The sequence below is a fragment of the Citrus sinensis genome, chromosome 4 (assembly GCF_022201045.2).
Source record: "Citrus sinensis cultivar Valencia sweet orange chromosome 4, DVS_A1.0, whole genome shotgun sequence".
NCBI classification, from domain to species: domain Eukaryota; kingdom Viridiplantae; phylum Streptophyta; class Magnoliopsida; order Sapindales; family Rutaceae; genus Citrus; species Citrus sinensis.
The window spans coordinates 19,482,353-19,500,614 of NC_068559.1; the positions used below are offsets into that span (position 1 = coordinate 19,482,353).

At 35.1% G+C, this 18,262-nt stretch overlaps 2 protein-coding genes and 1 non-coding gene across 3 annotated transcripts; all 3 read left to right on the forward strand.

Moving 5' to 3' along the window:
- The first annotated feature begins 1,617 nt into the window (after positions 1 to 1,617).
- LOC112499030 (probable disease resistance protein At1g59620) lies at positions 1,618 to 8,243 on the forward strand. Its single transcript, XM_025101644.2, has 2 exons — positions 1,618 to 5,885; positions 6,394 to 8,243. The coding sequence occupies exons 1-2, from the start codon at positions 1,782 to 1,784 to the stop codon at positions 6,397 to 6,399; spliced, it is 4,110 nt and encodes a 1,369-aa protein (XP_024957412.2). The 5' UTR covers positions 1,618 to 1,781; the 3' UTR covers positions 6,400 to 8,243.
- Positions 8,244 to 8,715: 472 nt separating this feature from the next.
- Positions 8,716 to 8,788, forward strand: TRNAF-GAA (transfer RNA phenylalanine (anticodon GAA)). The gene has a single exon. It is a non-coding gene; the product is annotated as a tRNA-Phe (tRNA).
- Positions 8,789 to 12,962: 4,174 nt separating this feature from the next.
- Positions 12,963 to 17,571, forward strand: LOC102609781 (probable receptor-like protein kinase At2g42960). The gene is made up of 8 exons (XM_006484810.4): positions 12,963 to 13,534; positions 14,212 to 14,952; positions 15,039 to 15,143; positions 15,320 to 15,442; positions 15,626 to 15,796; positions 15,884 to 16,013; positions 16,176 to 16,385; positions 17,047 to 17,571. Exons 2-8 carry the CDS (start codon positions 14,288 to 14,290, stop codon positions 17,167 to 17,169), a joined length of 1,527 nt encoding a protein of 508 aa, XP_006484873.1. The 5' UTR covers positions 12,963 to 13,534; positions 14,212 to 14,287; the 3' UTR covers positions 17,170 to 17,571.
- Positions 17,572 to 18,262: the final 691 nt, after the last annotated feature.

Consider the following 18,262-nt stretch of genomic DNA (forward strand, 5'->3'; position numbering starts at 1 on the left):
GCATCATTACAAAGTAAGCCAACAATAACAGGAGGAGGAGAATGAAGAGCATGCAAGCCTAAAGGAGTAGTTAAACTATAGGAAGCAAATTGTGATGCTGATTTCCTTGCTTCCAAATAAATCATTTTAATAGCAGCACAATTTTAATTTTTATATTTTGTTGTTATGCAATTTAGTTCGGATAAATCATTTTTTGGGTACATCATATGTAATTTAGTTCAGATAAATCATTTTATTTTAGGATATGTAACTGCTCCGTACTTTCTTTTTGTAATTTAGTTCCTTTTTCTACTTGGGATTTAGAAAGTTGAAAGTTGAAACTGATACCTTATTTAACTAGTCTTAGTTATCACTTCCAGACAAGATTTAGCATCACGGGCTCATTATTATTTTGCTGCTTTGCAAAACCACTTCCTTATCAAGCTAATATGTTAAGTATTTAATGCATTAGTATGGCCACCGTAGCTTGCTTATGGACATTTTTACGGTACGTGTGTGAATTTGAAATTGTTGAGGCGGAGGCCTCAAAAATTCGGCATTGTTACAATGCTGCTGCATTGTTTATGAGCTCAGAAATCAGCCAATAGTCCTGGCTCCTCTGGGATTGTTTCATTATTGATGTATGAATATTTAAAAGTTCGAAAGTTTTGGGTCCAGGGTTTTGAATTTTGAGGAGATGCATTGTTCAGTGTGCATTTAAGCAGTCTTGAAAGCTACATTAATGGATGTAGCTGTACATTTTCTGTTAAGGCTGAACAAGTGTTGATTATTTTATTTATGAAAAGTATCAATGCACATTCCAATCTTGCTACTAGAATTAAGTGTAGCTTAAGTAATTAATATGCTCCTTTATTAGCAAGTATGGAATGCGCTTTGGAATGTTCATCGGGCTTGAAAATCTAGAACATATTAGAGGTATTTTTCTTAGGTTGTACTCTACTAATATAGGGGCATCTTAATTACTTAGGCTATACTTGCTTCTACTTGTACGTTTGGAATGTGCATTCATTCTTTTCGGCTAACCAAAAAAAGAAAAAGGTTTACTCTTTTACAGTTGGACCTACTTTGAATGAAAGTATTGATTAAGTGAAAACACAAAAATAAATGTATTAATGAAGGAGAAATGGTATTTGGACACTATGAGGATAAAATGGAAACAGACACAATGAAAATTATGTGTTTTTCATATAAAGAGATCTAGTTTGTGTCTCCATTGGTCGTTGAAGTAACAAAATATCACTTATCTTAATAAAAATAAATAACATTGGCATGTCCATGCAATAATCCTACAATGATTCACATCAATTTGTGACATATAAGAGTTTTAAATAATAGTATAATAATGCATATTGAGCTGTGAAAATAATATTAGAGATTCAAAGAATTTACAAATTTTGCGAATGTTTTAATGAAATTTTTAAAATTCTCAGTTTTACTTTTGTTGAGTTGTATCCTACATCAATGAGTGAAAAGAAGCTAATTGAATTTATAAATAAAAATAAGTTCTTCCACTATGGAATAGTCTTTTACCCGTTCCAAACAACCTTAAGGGAGATAATCCCATTTCCCTCGTGCTGTAAGTAAACAGTTGAGTTGATAATTATCCAATTCCTCGCGTGAACAAATACACATTCAAGAACATGAGATTACACCCTTGGCATACGATCTGAGAGACGAAAATATAATTGAGATTCCATCAGTTGGGTTGTCCTATCTCAAATTAAACTCTATCTTCTTAATTGCTCTGTCCCTTTCAAGCGTAACTTGCCCATTCCCTTTCCATGGGTGCAAAAAATATTGTCGACCATTTGATTCGGAAATTAGAAAATCCGGTCTTTGACGAAGCAAAAAGTAGCAACCCCAAATTTGAAAAACAAGTGCAGGATATCAAATCGTTGAAAGAATCTCTGAAAGATGAAGATCAAGACTATGTTGACTTAGGCTTAGCATCTGCCCGCCTCCTGGAAGCAGTTTACTCAGTAGAGGATGTTACTGACACTCTACTTATCCGAAAAGAATTTCCGGATATCAAAATAAGAGAAAATCTGTTCAAGAAATTTTGTTCCCCTTTAATGTGCTTCACGCCTTCTTCTTCAAGTATCCAGATTGATTATTTAACCGATGAGATGACGAAATTCATGAATCAGATCAGGGACTTGTCCACTGATCACTCGGTAAACAAGAACGAAGCAGCGACGACTATCTTGAATCTTGATGATGTTGTTGGTGGCATTGCCAAGGAGACGATGACAATGAGCTTTCACAATAAGCAGCAGCAGCAACGATGGCAAAGAATTTCCGGTCTTCATTTTGAAGAAGAAATGAACATCATGGTTGGTAATGAAGAACGAATAAAGGAGCTGGCATCTCTGATAATCCCAGAAAACAATCTTGAAGAACAAATAAAGGAGCTGGTATCTCGACTATTCCCGGCATACAATCACGATGAGAATGATGATAATGATCAGCCTAATAATCAAGCCATCATTACGGAGTTCCTTCTGCAAGATCCTGATCTTGACCGTCATCATTCTGCTCATCAAGTCATTGCAATCGTTGGTGAAGAAGGCTCCGGAAAAACAATTCTAGCAAGAACTGTGTACGATAGAGTTGATGTGAAGCGGCATTTTGCAAAACGAGCCTGGGTTTGTGTTCGTGGTGAGGCCAAAGTAAGGGATGTCCTGATTGACATTTTACAACAGGTTGACGATGAGACGGTGGCGGATGCATCAGCTCCGGAAGGAGAATTGGCGTCAAGTCTGTCCACACTCTTAGAAGAGACCAGCTATCTAATTGTCGTGGAAGATGTCGAGACACCTCAAGTATGGAAAGGTCTCCGAGATGCTCTGTATTGCAATTCCTCATCTGGCAAAATAATTTTAACTACTCGCAATGCAGAGAATATACCACCGGAGGCTGAGGCCGCGGGCGCAACTCTACATTTAAGCCGATTAAACAAAGAGGAGAGCTGGAAACTATTGTTGAAAAAGGTACCATTACCAAGAGTAGCTGAATCTGATGATGGCTTGAATAATAGTTCAGAGTCTATCAACACACTTAAGGAGCGAATCCTGAAAATATGTGGCGGTTTACCTTTACGAATAGGCTTGCTAGGAGGTTTGCTGTCTACCAAAGAAGCAAACTACCAAAAGTGGTCAAAAGTGATTGAAAGTGTAGAAAATGTAGAAGATAACAGCGGAAGCGGGACAAGGAATCTTGTAGATTTAAGCTATCAAGAACTACCTTCACAGTTACAGCAATTGTTTCGCTGCATCCGACTTTTTCCTAGAGCATTTTCGATCCCTGTAAGGGGTTTGATTTGTCTATGGTGCGCTATGGCCACGATTGATACTGATCTGGCTGAAATCTACTTTGAAGAATTAGTCATTAGAAACCTGATCTATGTAACAAAATGGAGGCGAGATGGAACCCCGAAAACGTGTCGTATGCCTGGTGCTGTATATGATGCCGTCTCTCGAGAGGCAGAAAATGCAAGACTATTTCACCATCCATCCGAAGAACATCAACCGCAGCAGCAGGAGGAGCAGCAGCGGCGGCGATGGCAAAGAATTTCTGATCTTTATTTTAAAGAAGAAATGAGCATCGTTGGTCTTGCAGACCAAATGAAGGAGCTGGTATCTATACTAATCCCGGAACAGAATCACAATCCCAATGACGATCATGATCGTGACCGTTGTCACTCTACTCATCAAATCATTGCAATTCTTGGTGAAAGGGGCTCCGGGAAAACAACTCTGGCAAGAACTGTATATGATAGAGTTGATGTGAAGCGGCATTTTGCAAAACGAGCCTGGATTCGTGTTCGTGGTGACGCCAAATTTAGGGATGTTCTGATTGATATTTTACAACAGATTGACGATGAGACATTGGTGGAAGCATCATCTCCAGAAGCAGAATTGGCGTCAAGTCTCACCACACTTCTAAAAGAGATCAGCTATCTTATTGTAGTGGAAGATGTTGAGACACCACAAGTTTGGCAAGTTCTACGAGACGCTCTGTACGCCTCATCCAAGGATAGCAAAATAATTTTAACTACTAGCAATGCAAATAATATACCACCGGAGGCTGAAGCTGCTGGTCCAACTCTACATTTAAGCCGATTAAACAAAGAGGAGAGCTGGAAACTGTTGTTAAAAAAGGTGCCAGTAGCAACAGCAGCTGAATCTGATGATGACTTGAATAATAATTCAGAGTCGATCAACACATTCAAGGAGCGAATCCTAGAAATATGTGGCGGTTTACCTTTACATATAAGCTTGCTTGGAGGTTTGCTATCTACCAAAGGAGCAAAATATTGGTCAAAAGTGATTGAGCATGCTGATAACAGCAGAAGTGGAAGCGGCACCGGAAGTGGGGTAAGTCTCTTAGCTTTAAGTTATAAAGAGCTACCTTCCCAGTTAAAGCCATTTTTTCTCTACGTGGGGATTTTTCCTAGAGGATTTGAGATCCCTGTGAGGAGATTGATTCATCTATGGTGCGCAGAGGGATTTGCGGCACCCATTGACACTGATCTGGCTGAAATGTATTTTGAAGAATTAGTCATTAGAAACCTGATCCAAGTAACAAAATGGAGACTAGATGGAACCCCGAAAATGTGTCGTATGCCCAGTGCTGTCTACAGCGTCTTCTCTGAAGAGGCAGAGAAGGCAGGATTTTTTCACCATCAGTTCACAGAGCAACAACAATCTCCGTTTGCAGTACGTCGTCTGGCAGCCTACTTGTCCGGCGGCGTCAACACCAAGCTTATTCGCTCTTCATTTCTTGACCGGAGCTGGCACCTGCGTACTTACGTTGCTTTCGACAATCGTATTTATTGCTCACCTGCTATCGAAATATCTATGTTTCTTGATAAGATTATCTCTAACAGAGGGTTAGTGTTGCTTACGGTGCTTGATCTTGAGGGCGTATATAAGCCTAAGTTATCTGATCATGTAATAGGAAAACTGTTGCACTTGAGCTATCTAGGCTTAAGATCAACTTTCATAGATTCTCTTCCAAATTCTGTGGGCAATCTGCGATATTTGGAGACTTTGGATGTGAAGCACACCAAACTGCGTTATTTGCCTGATTCCATATGGAAAGCAAAGAAGCTGCAACATCTCTATTTGAACTGGATTCATTCTGCCATAAGCTGGCTAAACTTCTCTTCGCTAAACAATTTGCAAACTTTGTGGGGTCTCTCCATGGGAGATGATTCTCTTTTCAATCAAACATTTGACTTTACAAAATTGGCTAGCCTCAGAAAGCTGGGTGTGAAATGCTATTCACAGCGAGTAATAGATTCCATCGCAGAATTGGTTTCTAGATCGACCAGGCTTCAATCCTTAAAGTTGGTATATGCATGGAGGGACGACTACAGCGACATACCGTTCAAGGCACAAGCCAACCTGCAGGAACTGTATCTGCGAGGAGCTCTGCGTATGTTTTCTGCTAAAACCAGCTCTTTCCCTCGTAACTTAAAAATAGTGACTCTGTCAATGTCAAGACTATATTGGGATCCAATGGAAGCGCTGGAGAAACTCTGTCACCTGAACATACTCAGGATCATCGGGGAAGCCTACGAAGGTAAAAAAATGACATGCCAAGCCGGAGGATTTCCACAACTGCGTGTCTTGAAACTCTGGAATTTGTCTAGTTTGGAAGAGTGGACAGTGCAGGAAGCGGCAATGCCTCGCCTCAGAGAATTAGAAATCAGAAGCTGTAACAAACTCAAGCCACCTGAAGGACTACGAAACCTGGCCGCTACTTTGAAAGATTTCGTATTAACGAATATGCCATCGACTTTTGGGGAAGAGGCTCAACGAATGCTGCAGGGTACGGATGTATACATTCAGAAGAATCAATGGCCGCCTTTCCTATCTCTGGTCAGTCCTCTCATTTGCATTTGCCCCTGTGCAGTAGCCCCCGCATTATTTCAACACTTTTCTTTTTATTTTTCTTCCCGAATTTTCACATTCACATACTGACATTTAAAAAAAAAACATATAATTCATTTTAATATCCATATCATATCTTCATAATGGCATTTTAATTTTCTTTTGACGATAATGCGTTGTGTGCGTATATAGTCTATCTTCTAATGGAAAGAAATCATTTTATTAAAGTTAGAGAGCCTAATTAAAAGATAAGAAAAAAAAACATTTTTCAAGACAATATTATTTTTATCTTTTAATTTGATCCTTATATTTATTAAAATAATGATTTCATCAACCATCTCAGTTTGGATTTTGAGGAAGATAGAAAATAAAATGAAAAAAAAAATCAATTCGAGTCCAATCCTCTCCTTTCTTTATTAATGTTAAACCTTCAGCTGCAAGTCTTTTTAGATTTCTCATTGTTATCTTATTTTTCATATAATAATTCTGAAACCAGGGATAAGCACTTACACGGAAAAGCACGAGACTGGCAAAAAGATGCAGTGTTCTGGACCGTAGACTACGATCGCCAGATTAAAATTGTCATATTCATTCTACTACATTTGGCAGTAGCATTTGTTGCTGCCTTCCGTTTTTTTTTTTCTCCCCCGCCCGGTCTTATTCTTCACCGAATAATGAATGTCTAGCCTGTATAGAAGAAGTGCATATGTTTGTTTGTGTGTACAAAATATCTGTAAATATGTACAGTGTTCGTATTTTATAATTTGTAATTTTTGTTTTTATCTAGTTAGAGCACAGTATGTACCGTACCACTGTTGCAATCAGTTATTGAATCTATAGTTGTACAATTGTATTAACTAGATCTAATGGTTGAAAGCAACAGTAGTACGGTACCACTGTTGCAACATAGCTGGACCCTTTCGTTTTCTAGACATAATTTTTTTTTTTTATGGAGTTTTCTAGACAGATTTGGATTCAATGCATATATGAGTTTTATGTTTTTTTTTTTTTACAAGGATGCGATTACTAGTTATTAGATGATAATTTGTTGTGATCTGAGTAGCACAAACACGCGATGGATGAATGAATTAAAATGTCATGTTCAAATTCCATAGGATCGCTTTTAATTACACTAAGAATTAAAATTCAATCAATTGAATATCCCAGTCAAAATGATATTCACCCATCCATAATCACCACTCCAAGTATTCATTCTGCAGCCTGATTTCAAATCTATACACACAACAACAAAATCAAAGTTCAATTTTTGGGCATCTTGGAACAAAAATGGCAAGAGAGAGATCACACAGCATCAATATAAGGCTTTGCTGATATTCAAATAATGCCAAAGTGATTCTGGGAACATCTTTGAAGATCATTGTCAACCAGAACTTTGATGCCAGCTGAAGCACATGCTGCAGCAAATGTAAGAGTGGTGTTATATATCTGCAAGAAGAGACACATCATCAGTTAGCCATAAAGTTGAAACCGAAGTTGTCGTAATCAATAAGCTCACAAGTCAGAACAGATGTCTTCAGCTGGTGTAAAATGCAGCACGTCGCCAGGCAGCATTCAATTCATTGTCTATAACAAGATTCTGTGATTTAAAACTGCACCTTCAGTTCTTAAACAAACTTAGTAAATGGAAGGAAAAATGAAAAGGATAACTTTTAACTTACATTTTTCATTTTGAAAGGAAAAAAAAAAAGGAACAAATCTCTCTGAAAAGCATCATGACTAAAATCAAGCAGCTCAAAATATGTCCATCTATTGGGTGCCAAATTTAACCCAGGAAGGTCCCATACGGCAGACGTAAATGCTAACTGCGTCAGTCAGATAAATGCAAGGAAACAATTGTTTTGAGAATTGGTGGTGCCAACAGTGAACAAGCTGACAATTCTGTAGTTCTGCAAGGATCGCATCACCGAAAGGGTATAAATATCTACAACTGCCAGGGAAAGGCTCCACAAACTCGGCAAGCCAGCAGCCGTAACAAAGAAGCTGATGAAGCAAATATCAGAAAAGTTTTATCCCATCACATGAATCAGAAAATTCAAGGATTAACGTGATATACAGACTCATAAAATTGAAAATCCATCAGTTGGTTAATCACATACTTATTCAAAGTCAGAAAAATGCCATTCAAAAAGAAAAAAATGTCGGAAAAATGATTAATTGCAAAAGCTTTTAAAGTAGGAAAAGTTTTCCAGCAGGCGAAACACAAGAGACAGCATATGAGGAAGAAAGTATAACAGGATATTCTGCAGATCATTTGCCCCAGAAAACCCACCAAACTGCCAAGAAAGAAGAATGCAAAGCACGTTACCACCAAAAAGCAGCAGTGAATTAAATCATTTCACCATTTGCCAACATTTTCAATTTATCAACTTGCACATGCCCGTAGTAAAAGCCAGTTTAATGTTCAAACCCAACAGTTTCAGCACGTGCCAACCATGTTTTCCGAATAACATACCCCAAATCAAAACCCTGATTAGTAATAATAATAATTTATTTAAAGTTAATAATTTTATTTCTTTAATTATATATATATGTACACACACACAATTGTATTAAATATAAAATTGATTCTTAAAATCAAATTTTTAAAAAATTATTCTTTTCTTATTTTTTAAAAGCTATTGTAAGATGGAGTACCATTGCCAAAATTAATTTTTAAAAAAATTTATTGAACACTAAAACTAAATTGAAAAGATAATGGATTATGGGATTTATTGTGCTCCTAAACTTTCTTTTTGGGACGTCATTTGAAGCAAATGAGTAAACGGTAAAATAATTATTGTTTCACCTAAAGAACATCGCGGGGATAGCTCAGTTGGGAGAGCGTCAGACTGAAGATCTGAAGGTCACGTGTTCGATCCACGTTCACCGCAAAGATTTTTTTTTTTTTTTTAGCACTTTTAATTTCTTGTCTAATTTTCGCTTTTTCAGAACAAAAACGATCATATAAAGCAATTCAATTATGTGCAACAATCGTAGCCCTTTAATGGGATTACAGTAATTTTAACTATATAGATTTAATAGAATAGAACTTCTACTTGTCCTAGAAAATCTAATTTCCCAAATATTTTTCCGATGCTATGGTTTTTTTGACAATAGTTTGCATAGAACGTCATCATAATTAAGCATAACAATAATAGAGATGATTATGTTGGTCGTTAATATTATTATTATTATTATCCAGATAATTATTGATTGTGCAAGGTAATGGCATGGTTGTGGCAGGAAAAGTACTAAAACAAACTGATATTATAATAATGATGATTCTCTAAACACCCAATAAAATAAAGGAAGCATCTCATTGGACTGTTATGGAGACACAAAGAAACCAACAGAATTGCTTGCGACTACAAGTTGTCCATGTTTCCATCAATTTGGGTTTATTCATATGATGCTTTTAATTGGGAATGTAAGAAAAGTATATAAAAACTAGCAAGTAGCAACTGAAAACTCATCCATAGCTAGCATTATAGAGCTAATTAATAAGCAATGCAGATATGGTATGAAAATTTGTCCACTTTAAAAAATAATAATAATGAGGCTGTGTTTGAACCAAAACACTTTAAAATAAAAAAAAAGCAAATTTATATTTGTGACATTTGACTGAAGAAACTTGAAAACACTTCAAATTTTTGTGAAGACACTTGGGGGCAAAAAAATAATACTCTTTAGATTTGTTTGTTAATAATGGGAGTGTGAAGTGCAAGGTGGAGACAGGACATAATTGAACATTCCACACTATGCGTATAATTTAATAAAATATAAATGTGTGTGTGTCACCTAGCATATACAACTTGATCTTTTAATTAAAACTATACCTCCCCCACCACAAATCTAATGAATCACTGTCATGATTATAGACCACCAAGTATTACCAAAAAGAGATTTTGTGTCTGCCTAATTTAAAGCCGTTTATTCTTTATTTATTCGTTATTTATTATGTAAAATTGAGAAGCAATGATAAAATACAAAAATAAAAACGAATGAATGAGTAGTAATTACTTTGTGTCCCTTGAAATTTTCACTAGGAAGCAAAGCATGAGTCAAAGATGTAGTTTCTCAATTATAGTTGATGTTTTAGCAGAGATCATTAGCTGATTAAAACAGTAAAAAAAAATAATAATAAATTTTTTGAGATATTGCAAATGATATAAGGTCTAAATTCTGCTTGCATTATAATAATGGTTGTGTATTTTTTTAATAATATAAATGTGTATTTTATTAAAACAGAAAAAAAGAAGAAGCAGAAAGTTAGGCTCCAACAACAAGCTCGTATATCAGCTGGTATGAGGTTGTTCTAACTTAACCAAGGTTCTCGGTTCAAAGTTTGGGAATGCAACTGCATCAAATATTTGTTGGGAGAGCTTTACCGCCCTAGTGATCCTACAGGACTCAAATCTAGATTAGTCGATGTTTAATATGGTCTTTATATACCAGATAGTTTAATATACCAAAAAAAAAGTTAGGATCTCTTACCTTAAATACATTTAAAGCTAAGTTTTGTTAGTTATTGACTTGTGACACTCTAGATTTAATTAGAATATTGATACAACCGATAAGTGCATATGCTCTCTGTAATAGACAAGTAAAAAAGATCGAATTAAAATACACTAAAAATTCATTAACAATGATTATATCAAATTCCAATCTCAAAAGTTGTTTTAATTTGGATTTAATATTTTTAAGATTTTATAGTAACTTGTTGAGGAAATCTGTTTGAGTTCGAATAGCAGTTCTTTCTTGTTTTTATAAAATATTTAAATAGAGATAAATTTTCCTCTAACGCTAAAAAAAATAAATTAAACACTCTAATTTAAATACTCAAATAAGATTTAAAAAAAATTCTAACACAAAACTTGAAAACGTTGTGTAATTATGAATATTATAAAAATACGTTAACCCTTTTAGTGATGGTAAAATCATTTAGCATCTTTTTTTTTTTTTTTTTTGCCCTTTTACCTCTTTGAAGAAATGAATATTGTCATTTTTCCTTTTTAGGGTTGGAGAAAAATATTCCCAATAATTAAGAAACAGATAATCCCCTTCTTCTTGGCATCAGAGCTTTCTCTTCAATCTAGCTCGGCAGTTTAGCAATTCAAGATGTTTTTGATGTTTGTGTTAGTTGTACATTTATTATATTTTTATTCATATTTCATAATTTCAAGGAAAAAAAAATTACACATTGAGACATTCCCTCTCCATATTGTGTAATGAAACATCATCTTTTGATTTTTTTTTAATTTTCGTAATTAATTAATTAATTGATTGATTATCTAGAAAATAATAGAGAGAGAGAGAAAAAAAAAAAGGTAGAGAAGCAGCCTTACACGCGACATGCACGTGATGCACGTGCAAGTTTTGGGTCCTGTAAAAGCTGCTGACCGTGATCTATTATATACCCCCGTAAGATCACATGGTTTATTATGATCAGAAGGTGACAATTCACTATTGGCCCTTTTAAGTCAAAGATCGTGGGACCCAGAGCGGGACCCCCACTGCCGCGTTTCAAACGAAACAGCACATCTTTGTTTCGAACTTTATTTTATTTTATTTTTTATTTTTACAATTTAATGTAAATCTGGGAAAAAGCTAAAAAAAGAAAAAACAAATAATTTGAGTCATACTTTAATAAAAAAGGTATGCTTCTAATCAAAGCCTTCAATTCGATGCATACTTTATTTGCTCCCAATCAATGATGATATTCAACAAAAGGCCTTTTTTTTTTAATTTAAAAATCCTTTTTTTTTAATTCTATTTTGAGTATTTAAACATTAGGCTTAGTCAAATACATCAAATACAATGACATAATTAGTCTTAACAACCGTTGGCGTTAAATTTAAAATTTTGTTGGCTTGGTCAAAGCATTTTGGTTATTTATCAATTAAAAGAGTACGCAAGTATAACAGCATAATTTACATTAACACATTATTATGTTTATCATTGGTGGCTAGGGTTAATTAAACTAATTAAAAAAATTATCAACATGCATGCCACTTGATTACCATAAAGATTTTTTAAATTACCATGTATGGAGAACACCTAGAGAGAGAGAACACCATAATGTAAAATAATGATTAATTATTTGTTATTTTGTTGAATATTTTAAGTGAACTTCTCCATTTATCAATTCTTAAAACATATGTAAAAGAAGTATTAAAGAATTTAAGCTGATAAATTAAATCTCCCTAAGAGATGTATAATGGTTCTCTATATAATTATAACGTTTTAGTTATAAGAGAGGGATCCCGGGGTTTAATTTGTTTTTCACTCATTTTAAACATAACTATAATTGAATTTTTTTTTTTTTATCTACCGTTTTCAATTTGATGGACATTATAATATATGGCAGGTGTATCTCGTTTTTCCTACATTAATGGTCACTTTTTTATTAACAAAAAATACCAAATACAATTTACTATTATTTTTTCCAAAAAGGAGCATTGATTAAGGCTTCATTTGTGGCTCTATGTCTTTGTGAATGATAAAACTCTCAATCACAAGTCACACAATGTAACCCAAAATAACACTGTCCATTGCTTGTCAAAGCATAATACGATTAAATTGCCATCAAAGAAAGTATATATATATAACACAAAAGAATGAAAATAAGCATGAACTTAAATAATAGAAGCAAATAAAGTATTTGATTTCACAAAAATTGTTGGTATTTTGATATTTGATAATAAGGCATAGGTGAAAGTTGTGCATACCAAATACAAAATGTAATTATAAATACATTAAAGCTGTATGGACAAGTGAGACAAATCATGTTTTGTTAGATAATGATGGATAATCTTCAATTTTTACTCATTTCTCATAATTAAATTTATTTTTAATATTTTTAAAATAATTTATTTAATAAAAAGTTAATACTGAATTAATATTCAAATTAGAACCGAATCGAACCGAATCAAATATAAATTAAATTTTTAGCCCCTAAATCTTTTGAGGCATTAATACGATAAATAACTTTAAGGGCAAAATTAAGATTTGCACTTTCTTCTCTTTAAGTTGACTAAAAATAATCTCAATTCACAATCATTTCCTTTGTTCAACTTTAAAGAGAGAGTTGTGTTTTTCATTATTTTTCTTGGTTGGCTATAAATGCCACCTCTCAATTCTCTTCATTTTTTTTTTGCTTTTCCTTTACTGTTTCTCTTTCTGCGGTTTCCTCCATTGCAAACCAAGCTTCCCTTTCCAGCTTTCTCTCTTTGATTTGAGGTCCCTCTCTCTCTCTCTCTTCCCTCAACTCTCAAAGACCCACCAACCATTTCACCCACTTCTAAATATTTCACATTTTCCTCTTCAATTTTTTTTTTTTTTTTGGGGGTCTGGTCTTCACTTTGCTTCCCATTTTCTTTTTATCATTCTCTGAGTTTCTTTTTTTGGGTGGCCCACTTGAGGCCACAAGCAAAGCAATTAAGCAAAGCCTCCTCTACTTGTAAACTACTCATCTGAAAATTCGCAAAGACTGCCTTTTTTGTTCTGGGGTTTTGTTGGGATTGTGTTATTTGATCTCTACATTGGCTATCTATCTATGCTTATTGTGTCTTTGCTGGTTACAAAGGAAGCAGCTCTTTCATTGCTTCTGTGTTTGCTCAAGGCAGAAGATCAAGGGGGTTAGTTTTTCTTCTTTTTTTTTTTTTAGATCAATACCCCACTTGAGTGAAAATGCTTTCTTCTTCTTCTTCTTCTTTTACCTTTTTCTGAGCATTTACATTTCTCTTTTGCTGGCAATTGCTTGGATCATAAGTGATGCTTTCTCATAAATATATTCATTTTGCTCTTTTTTTTTTTTTTTTTTGCTTGTGTTGGCAATCAATCGAATGGTTTGAATTTATAGAGTTATTATCATTATCGTTGTTTTTATAATTATATTTCATTTAGGATTAGTCAAAAGCCTCCAATAGCATTTGGATTTGCTTCTTGAATCACTGTTTACTAATGAAACAATAAAAAAAATGTAACTGAGCCACATTATATTTGGTATCAGATTCTCTTTTTCTTTTCTTTTCTTTTCTTTTTCTCTTTTTCGTTCTATTTAATAGGTGCAATGTAAAGCCAAGAATCTTGTTCAATTCATTCAGATTGAATTAATGTATTTCCCTTACTCTTTTCCTACATGAGATTTGAGTGTTGGATTAGGATAAGGATGCTTTAAATGCGTTGTGTTACTTCTTGTTGTTTATACTTGTGCTTATTCTGAATCGGATTTCTTCAAAGTTGAAATTTCATCTTACAATTTTGTGACGTGTTTACTCTGTATAAGGTTTCATGACATATTTCTTATATTCAGGAGGGAATGTGCTAATTTGTTGGTGCCAAAAGAGGGCTCGCATATATTTTGAGTACTAATATCTGAAAAATCAGAGATGTCCTCTGAGGGTTCTTTGAATACGGAATTATCGAAGAAGACGTCATTTTTGGGTCTTAAACTATGGGTTTTGATTGGTATATCAGTTGGTGCTTTTATAGTTTTGATTCTTTGTATCTTATCTGTATGGGTCTCATTTAGGAGGAAATCTAGAAAATCATTGGATAAGTTCTCCCTAACCCAAATTCCAAATGTCTCTAAAGACATCAAGGTTGACAGAATTGTGGGCCAGAATTTCAATGATCACCCTGAAAGTGTGTTTCTCTCAGTCCACGATAAATCAAGTGACAAGAATTCAGAAAAAATGCACGTTCATTTGGGGATGAGTAAATCGAGTGATCCTGACAATATCAGTCAATGCAGCTCTGTTCATCATCACGAAAGAGCATGTAGTTCACAATCAGGGGAAGAAGGAAGCTCTGGCGCCGGTCATAAGCATTCTTCACTGTCTTATGGAGGATTGGTGACAGCCTCTCCCTTAATTGGTTTGCCAGAAATTTCACATCTTGGTTGGGGCCACTGGTTTACTCTTAGGGATCTTGAAATTGCAACAAATCGTTTCTCAGCAGAGAATGTGCTTGGGGAGGGTGGATATGGAGTTGTTTACAAGGGTAGATTGATCAATGGATCCGAGGTAGCAGTGAAGAAGCTTCTTAATAACCTGTAAGGATACTTTAAAAGCACCTTATCTGGCTTTTCTTATGCTTTATTTGATGTCATTGGTAATAGTGTACTGAATTGGGATTTAGGGGACAAGCAGAGAAAGAATTCAGGGTTGAAGTGGAAGCCATTGGTCACGTTCGACATAAGAATCTGGTGCGACTTTTGGGCTATTGCATAGAAGGAGTTCACAGGTGTGATTCAGCTGCTGTTTATTGATTACTTATTTGTTCTGTCCCATGAGTATGTTAGCATGTTGCTATGTTAATATTGCAAAATTAATTTCTATTGCTCATTGAACTGTCTTTAATTGCTTGAGTTGTAGCCTTGAGAACAAAAAGGATGATCACATTTGCATTTAATGATGCAGGATGCTGGTGTATGAATATGTGAACAATGGCAATTTAGAACAATGGTTACATGGGGCTATGCGTAACCAAGGTAACCTCACTTGGGAGGCCCGAATGAAGGTTATTATTGGTACTGCCAAGGCGTAAGTTCATTTTCCGGCTCAAAGCAGTTTCATATGATAATTCAAAGTCCCAACTTAATTTTTGATACTACATTTTATGTTTAATTTTAGTTTGGGCTAGTTTTATTATGTTTTTTGTTGGAGTCTGAAAAAACCAAAGAAAATTAAATGATCTTGGGTTGCATAAATGATCTTGGGTTGCAGTCTTGCTTATTTGCATGAAGCAATAGAGCCAAAAGTAGTTCACCGGGACATAAAATCAAGCAACATCTTGATAGATGATGAGTTTAATGCCAAGGTATCTGATTTTGGCTTGGCAAAGCTCTTGGATTCAGGAGAGAGTCACATCACGACCAGAGTCATGGGAACATTTGGGTAAGAGTTGTTTCCTATTCTCCTAATTAATTAATAATCCTTTAATTGCTAAGTATTTGCTGATTGGAAATTTCTCTTAACTCTCAGTTATGTGGCACCTGAATATGCTAATACTGGCATGTTAAATGAAAAGAGTGACATTTACAGCTTTGGAGTCCTACTTCTCGAAGTAGTTACTGGAAGGGACCCCGTGGACTATGGCCGACCTGCTAATGAGGTGAGAAAATCTCCGGTTTGTTGACTAAAGATACTAAAATCACATTTTTGTTCGTAGTTTCTTTCTCTTTTTCTACAATATGGAGTGCTTTCCTTATGAAGTTTGTAACTGGACATTTTTTTAGTAAGAATGTCTATTAAGCACTCCATATGCTCATGGCAGGTCAATCTTGTTGAGTGGCTGAAGATGATGGTGGGGACAAGGAGAGCTGAGGAAGTTGTGGATCCAAATCTTGAAGTCAAACCTGCAACGCGAGCATTAAAACGTTCACTTCTAGTTGCACTCAGGTGTGTGGATCCTGATTCAGAGAAGAGACCCAAAATGAGTCAAGTTGTACGGATGCTTGAAGCTGATGACTACCCATTCCGTGAGGTATGAGTTTTGTATTTCCCAGAATTGATCATAAGTGTTTACTTGTCCAAACCTCCATCTGCATTTTTTCCTTGAATTCCTCTGCAAGTTTGATTGAGTTCATGGATCTTCTTTTTGGTGATCTGCATTTTGACACATAAGCTGAACATTGATAAGATTATAATTTGGTTTGCTTGAGAATCACATATAAAACCTAAATATCTAATAACTTTGATACGGCATTATTTTTCAAGTGGAAGGTTCATGTGGCAGCTATTGACGCTGAAGTATGAAGTGTTCATAACCAGACTGTTAGATCATGGTTGGTATGGTCTGACTCCACTCTCGAAGAGAACTCTCTGTGTATTGTGTGCATAAATAGTAACCACAACATATCTGACATGATAAATTTCGGATTTATGGTGTTGAACACCACCCGAACCATGAAATTCCTAAATTATTATGGGTTGAAATTGAAATCCTGTTTAACTTTGGCTTGCATGGCTATGCCTTTGAATGTTTTAATTTTCAATCAAAATAGTTGAGGTGCTTCCTATAATTATGAAAATTGATTCAATCGTTTGATGAAGGATATCATAATTCTGTCTGGTACCATGCCTATCATACTTAAAATTTCTGTTGTAAAGCAAATGGTTATGATACTTGTCAAATCTATTTCCAGGATCGAAGGAACAGGAAGAGCCGCACAACAAGTATGGAAATTGAATCCTTAAAGGAATCAACGGAAATTGAAAGCAAAGTAGAAGATTCAGAGGGCCGTATATCCGAGAAAACTCATGGATAGGACTGACAAGCAAATGACCTTCCTGGGTGATTTATTACCTTTAAAGCTTTTGATAACCATAATACAAAACATTCTGGAATTTTGTTTCCTGGAGGATCTCCTACGAGCACGAACGGAATTGAATTAACAGTAGCCCCATTTGGGAACACTGAAGCCCTATCACTGTTGTCTTCTTTTGCACATGGCAATGCAGGATGAACAAGAGGTGCCTAATATATGAGAACTGAGGAAGGTGAAGGAAGAGAGGGAGAGAGTTTGTTGTTGTACAGATCTGTCTTGAGGAGGGATGGCTGTTGTACCTTCCATGCATAATTATTATTTTATTATTTCCAATTTTGGTGTTTAAACTTGATTATTCCTGTTCTTGAAACTTTTATTTAGTTTCATATTTTCTTTCTCCTACCTTTTGCCTCCCACTTTTTTTTTTAATTTTAATTTTTAATTATTAACTCACGCATCATCATTGAAGTTCAATACTTACCAGTGGAGCTAGACTTTAGTTTCAAACTCATTCTTCTCCAAATTTATAAAAAAAATATCATTACAAATTTTTCTTTCTTTATGACATCTAACTATGAGAAAACTTAATATGGATGGCGATGGTCTCCCATCTAAAAGACTAAGAGCTACTAGGGTTTTAATTACATAGAGCCAGGCAGAAGAGAAATAATGTGGTAAAATGAATTAAAATCCCCCCCATTCATAAATGGGAGGGTTTGAAGTGGTTCAAGTGTGGACCACAAGCACAATGCTCCGATCCTATGGCATCAATTTTCGTTGTTATGTGAGGCAGGGCAGGGCCGGGCCTGGAATCCCGGTAAAGGACATGTTATGTTGGCCGCTAAGTTTGAATGATCATATATATATATTTGGGAAGTTCAGAGTTGTCGCAGTATAATTCAGTGTTGTTGCAGTATTATTTTTTTTCTATTTGACTTTATTCTCCGAGATTTTGCATGTCTGAGTTGCAACGGTCGTATTCTAATCTTTTTATTACATCAAAATTGTATTTATTTTTTGAGTTTGCGAGTTGGCTCATGCTCAGGCGCTCTGCTGTAGCGCACTTAGCAGCTTGAGGTCACGCTTTGCTTAT

Bases quoted from the DNA above. Each gene is read 5' to 3' on its own strand.
- LOC102609781 (XM_006484810.4), top strand. From the start codon at position 14,288: ATGTCCTCTGAGGGTTCTTTGAATACGGAATTATCGAAGAAGACGTCA. The intron at 14,953-15,038 runs GTAAGGATACTT...ATTGGGATTTAG, and splicing joins AAGAAGCTTCTTAATAACCT to GGGACAAGCAGAGAAAGAAT. The intron at 15,443-15,625 runs GTAAGTTCATTT...CTTGGGTTGCAG, and splicing joins ATTATTGGTACTGCCAAGGC to TCTTGCTTATTTGCATGAAG.
- LOC112499030 (XM_025101644.2), top strand. From the start codon at position 1,782: ATGGGTGCAAAAAATATTGTCGACCATTTGATTCGGAAATTAGAAAAT.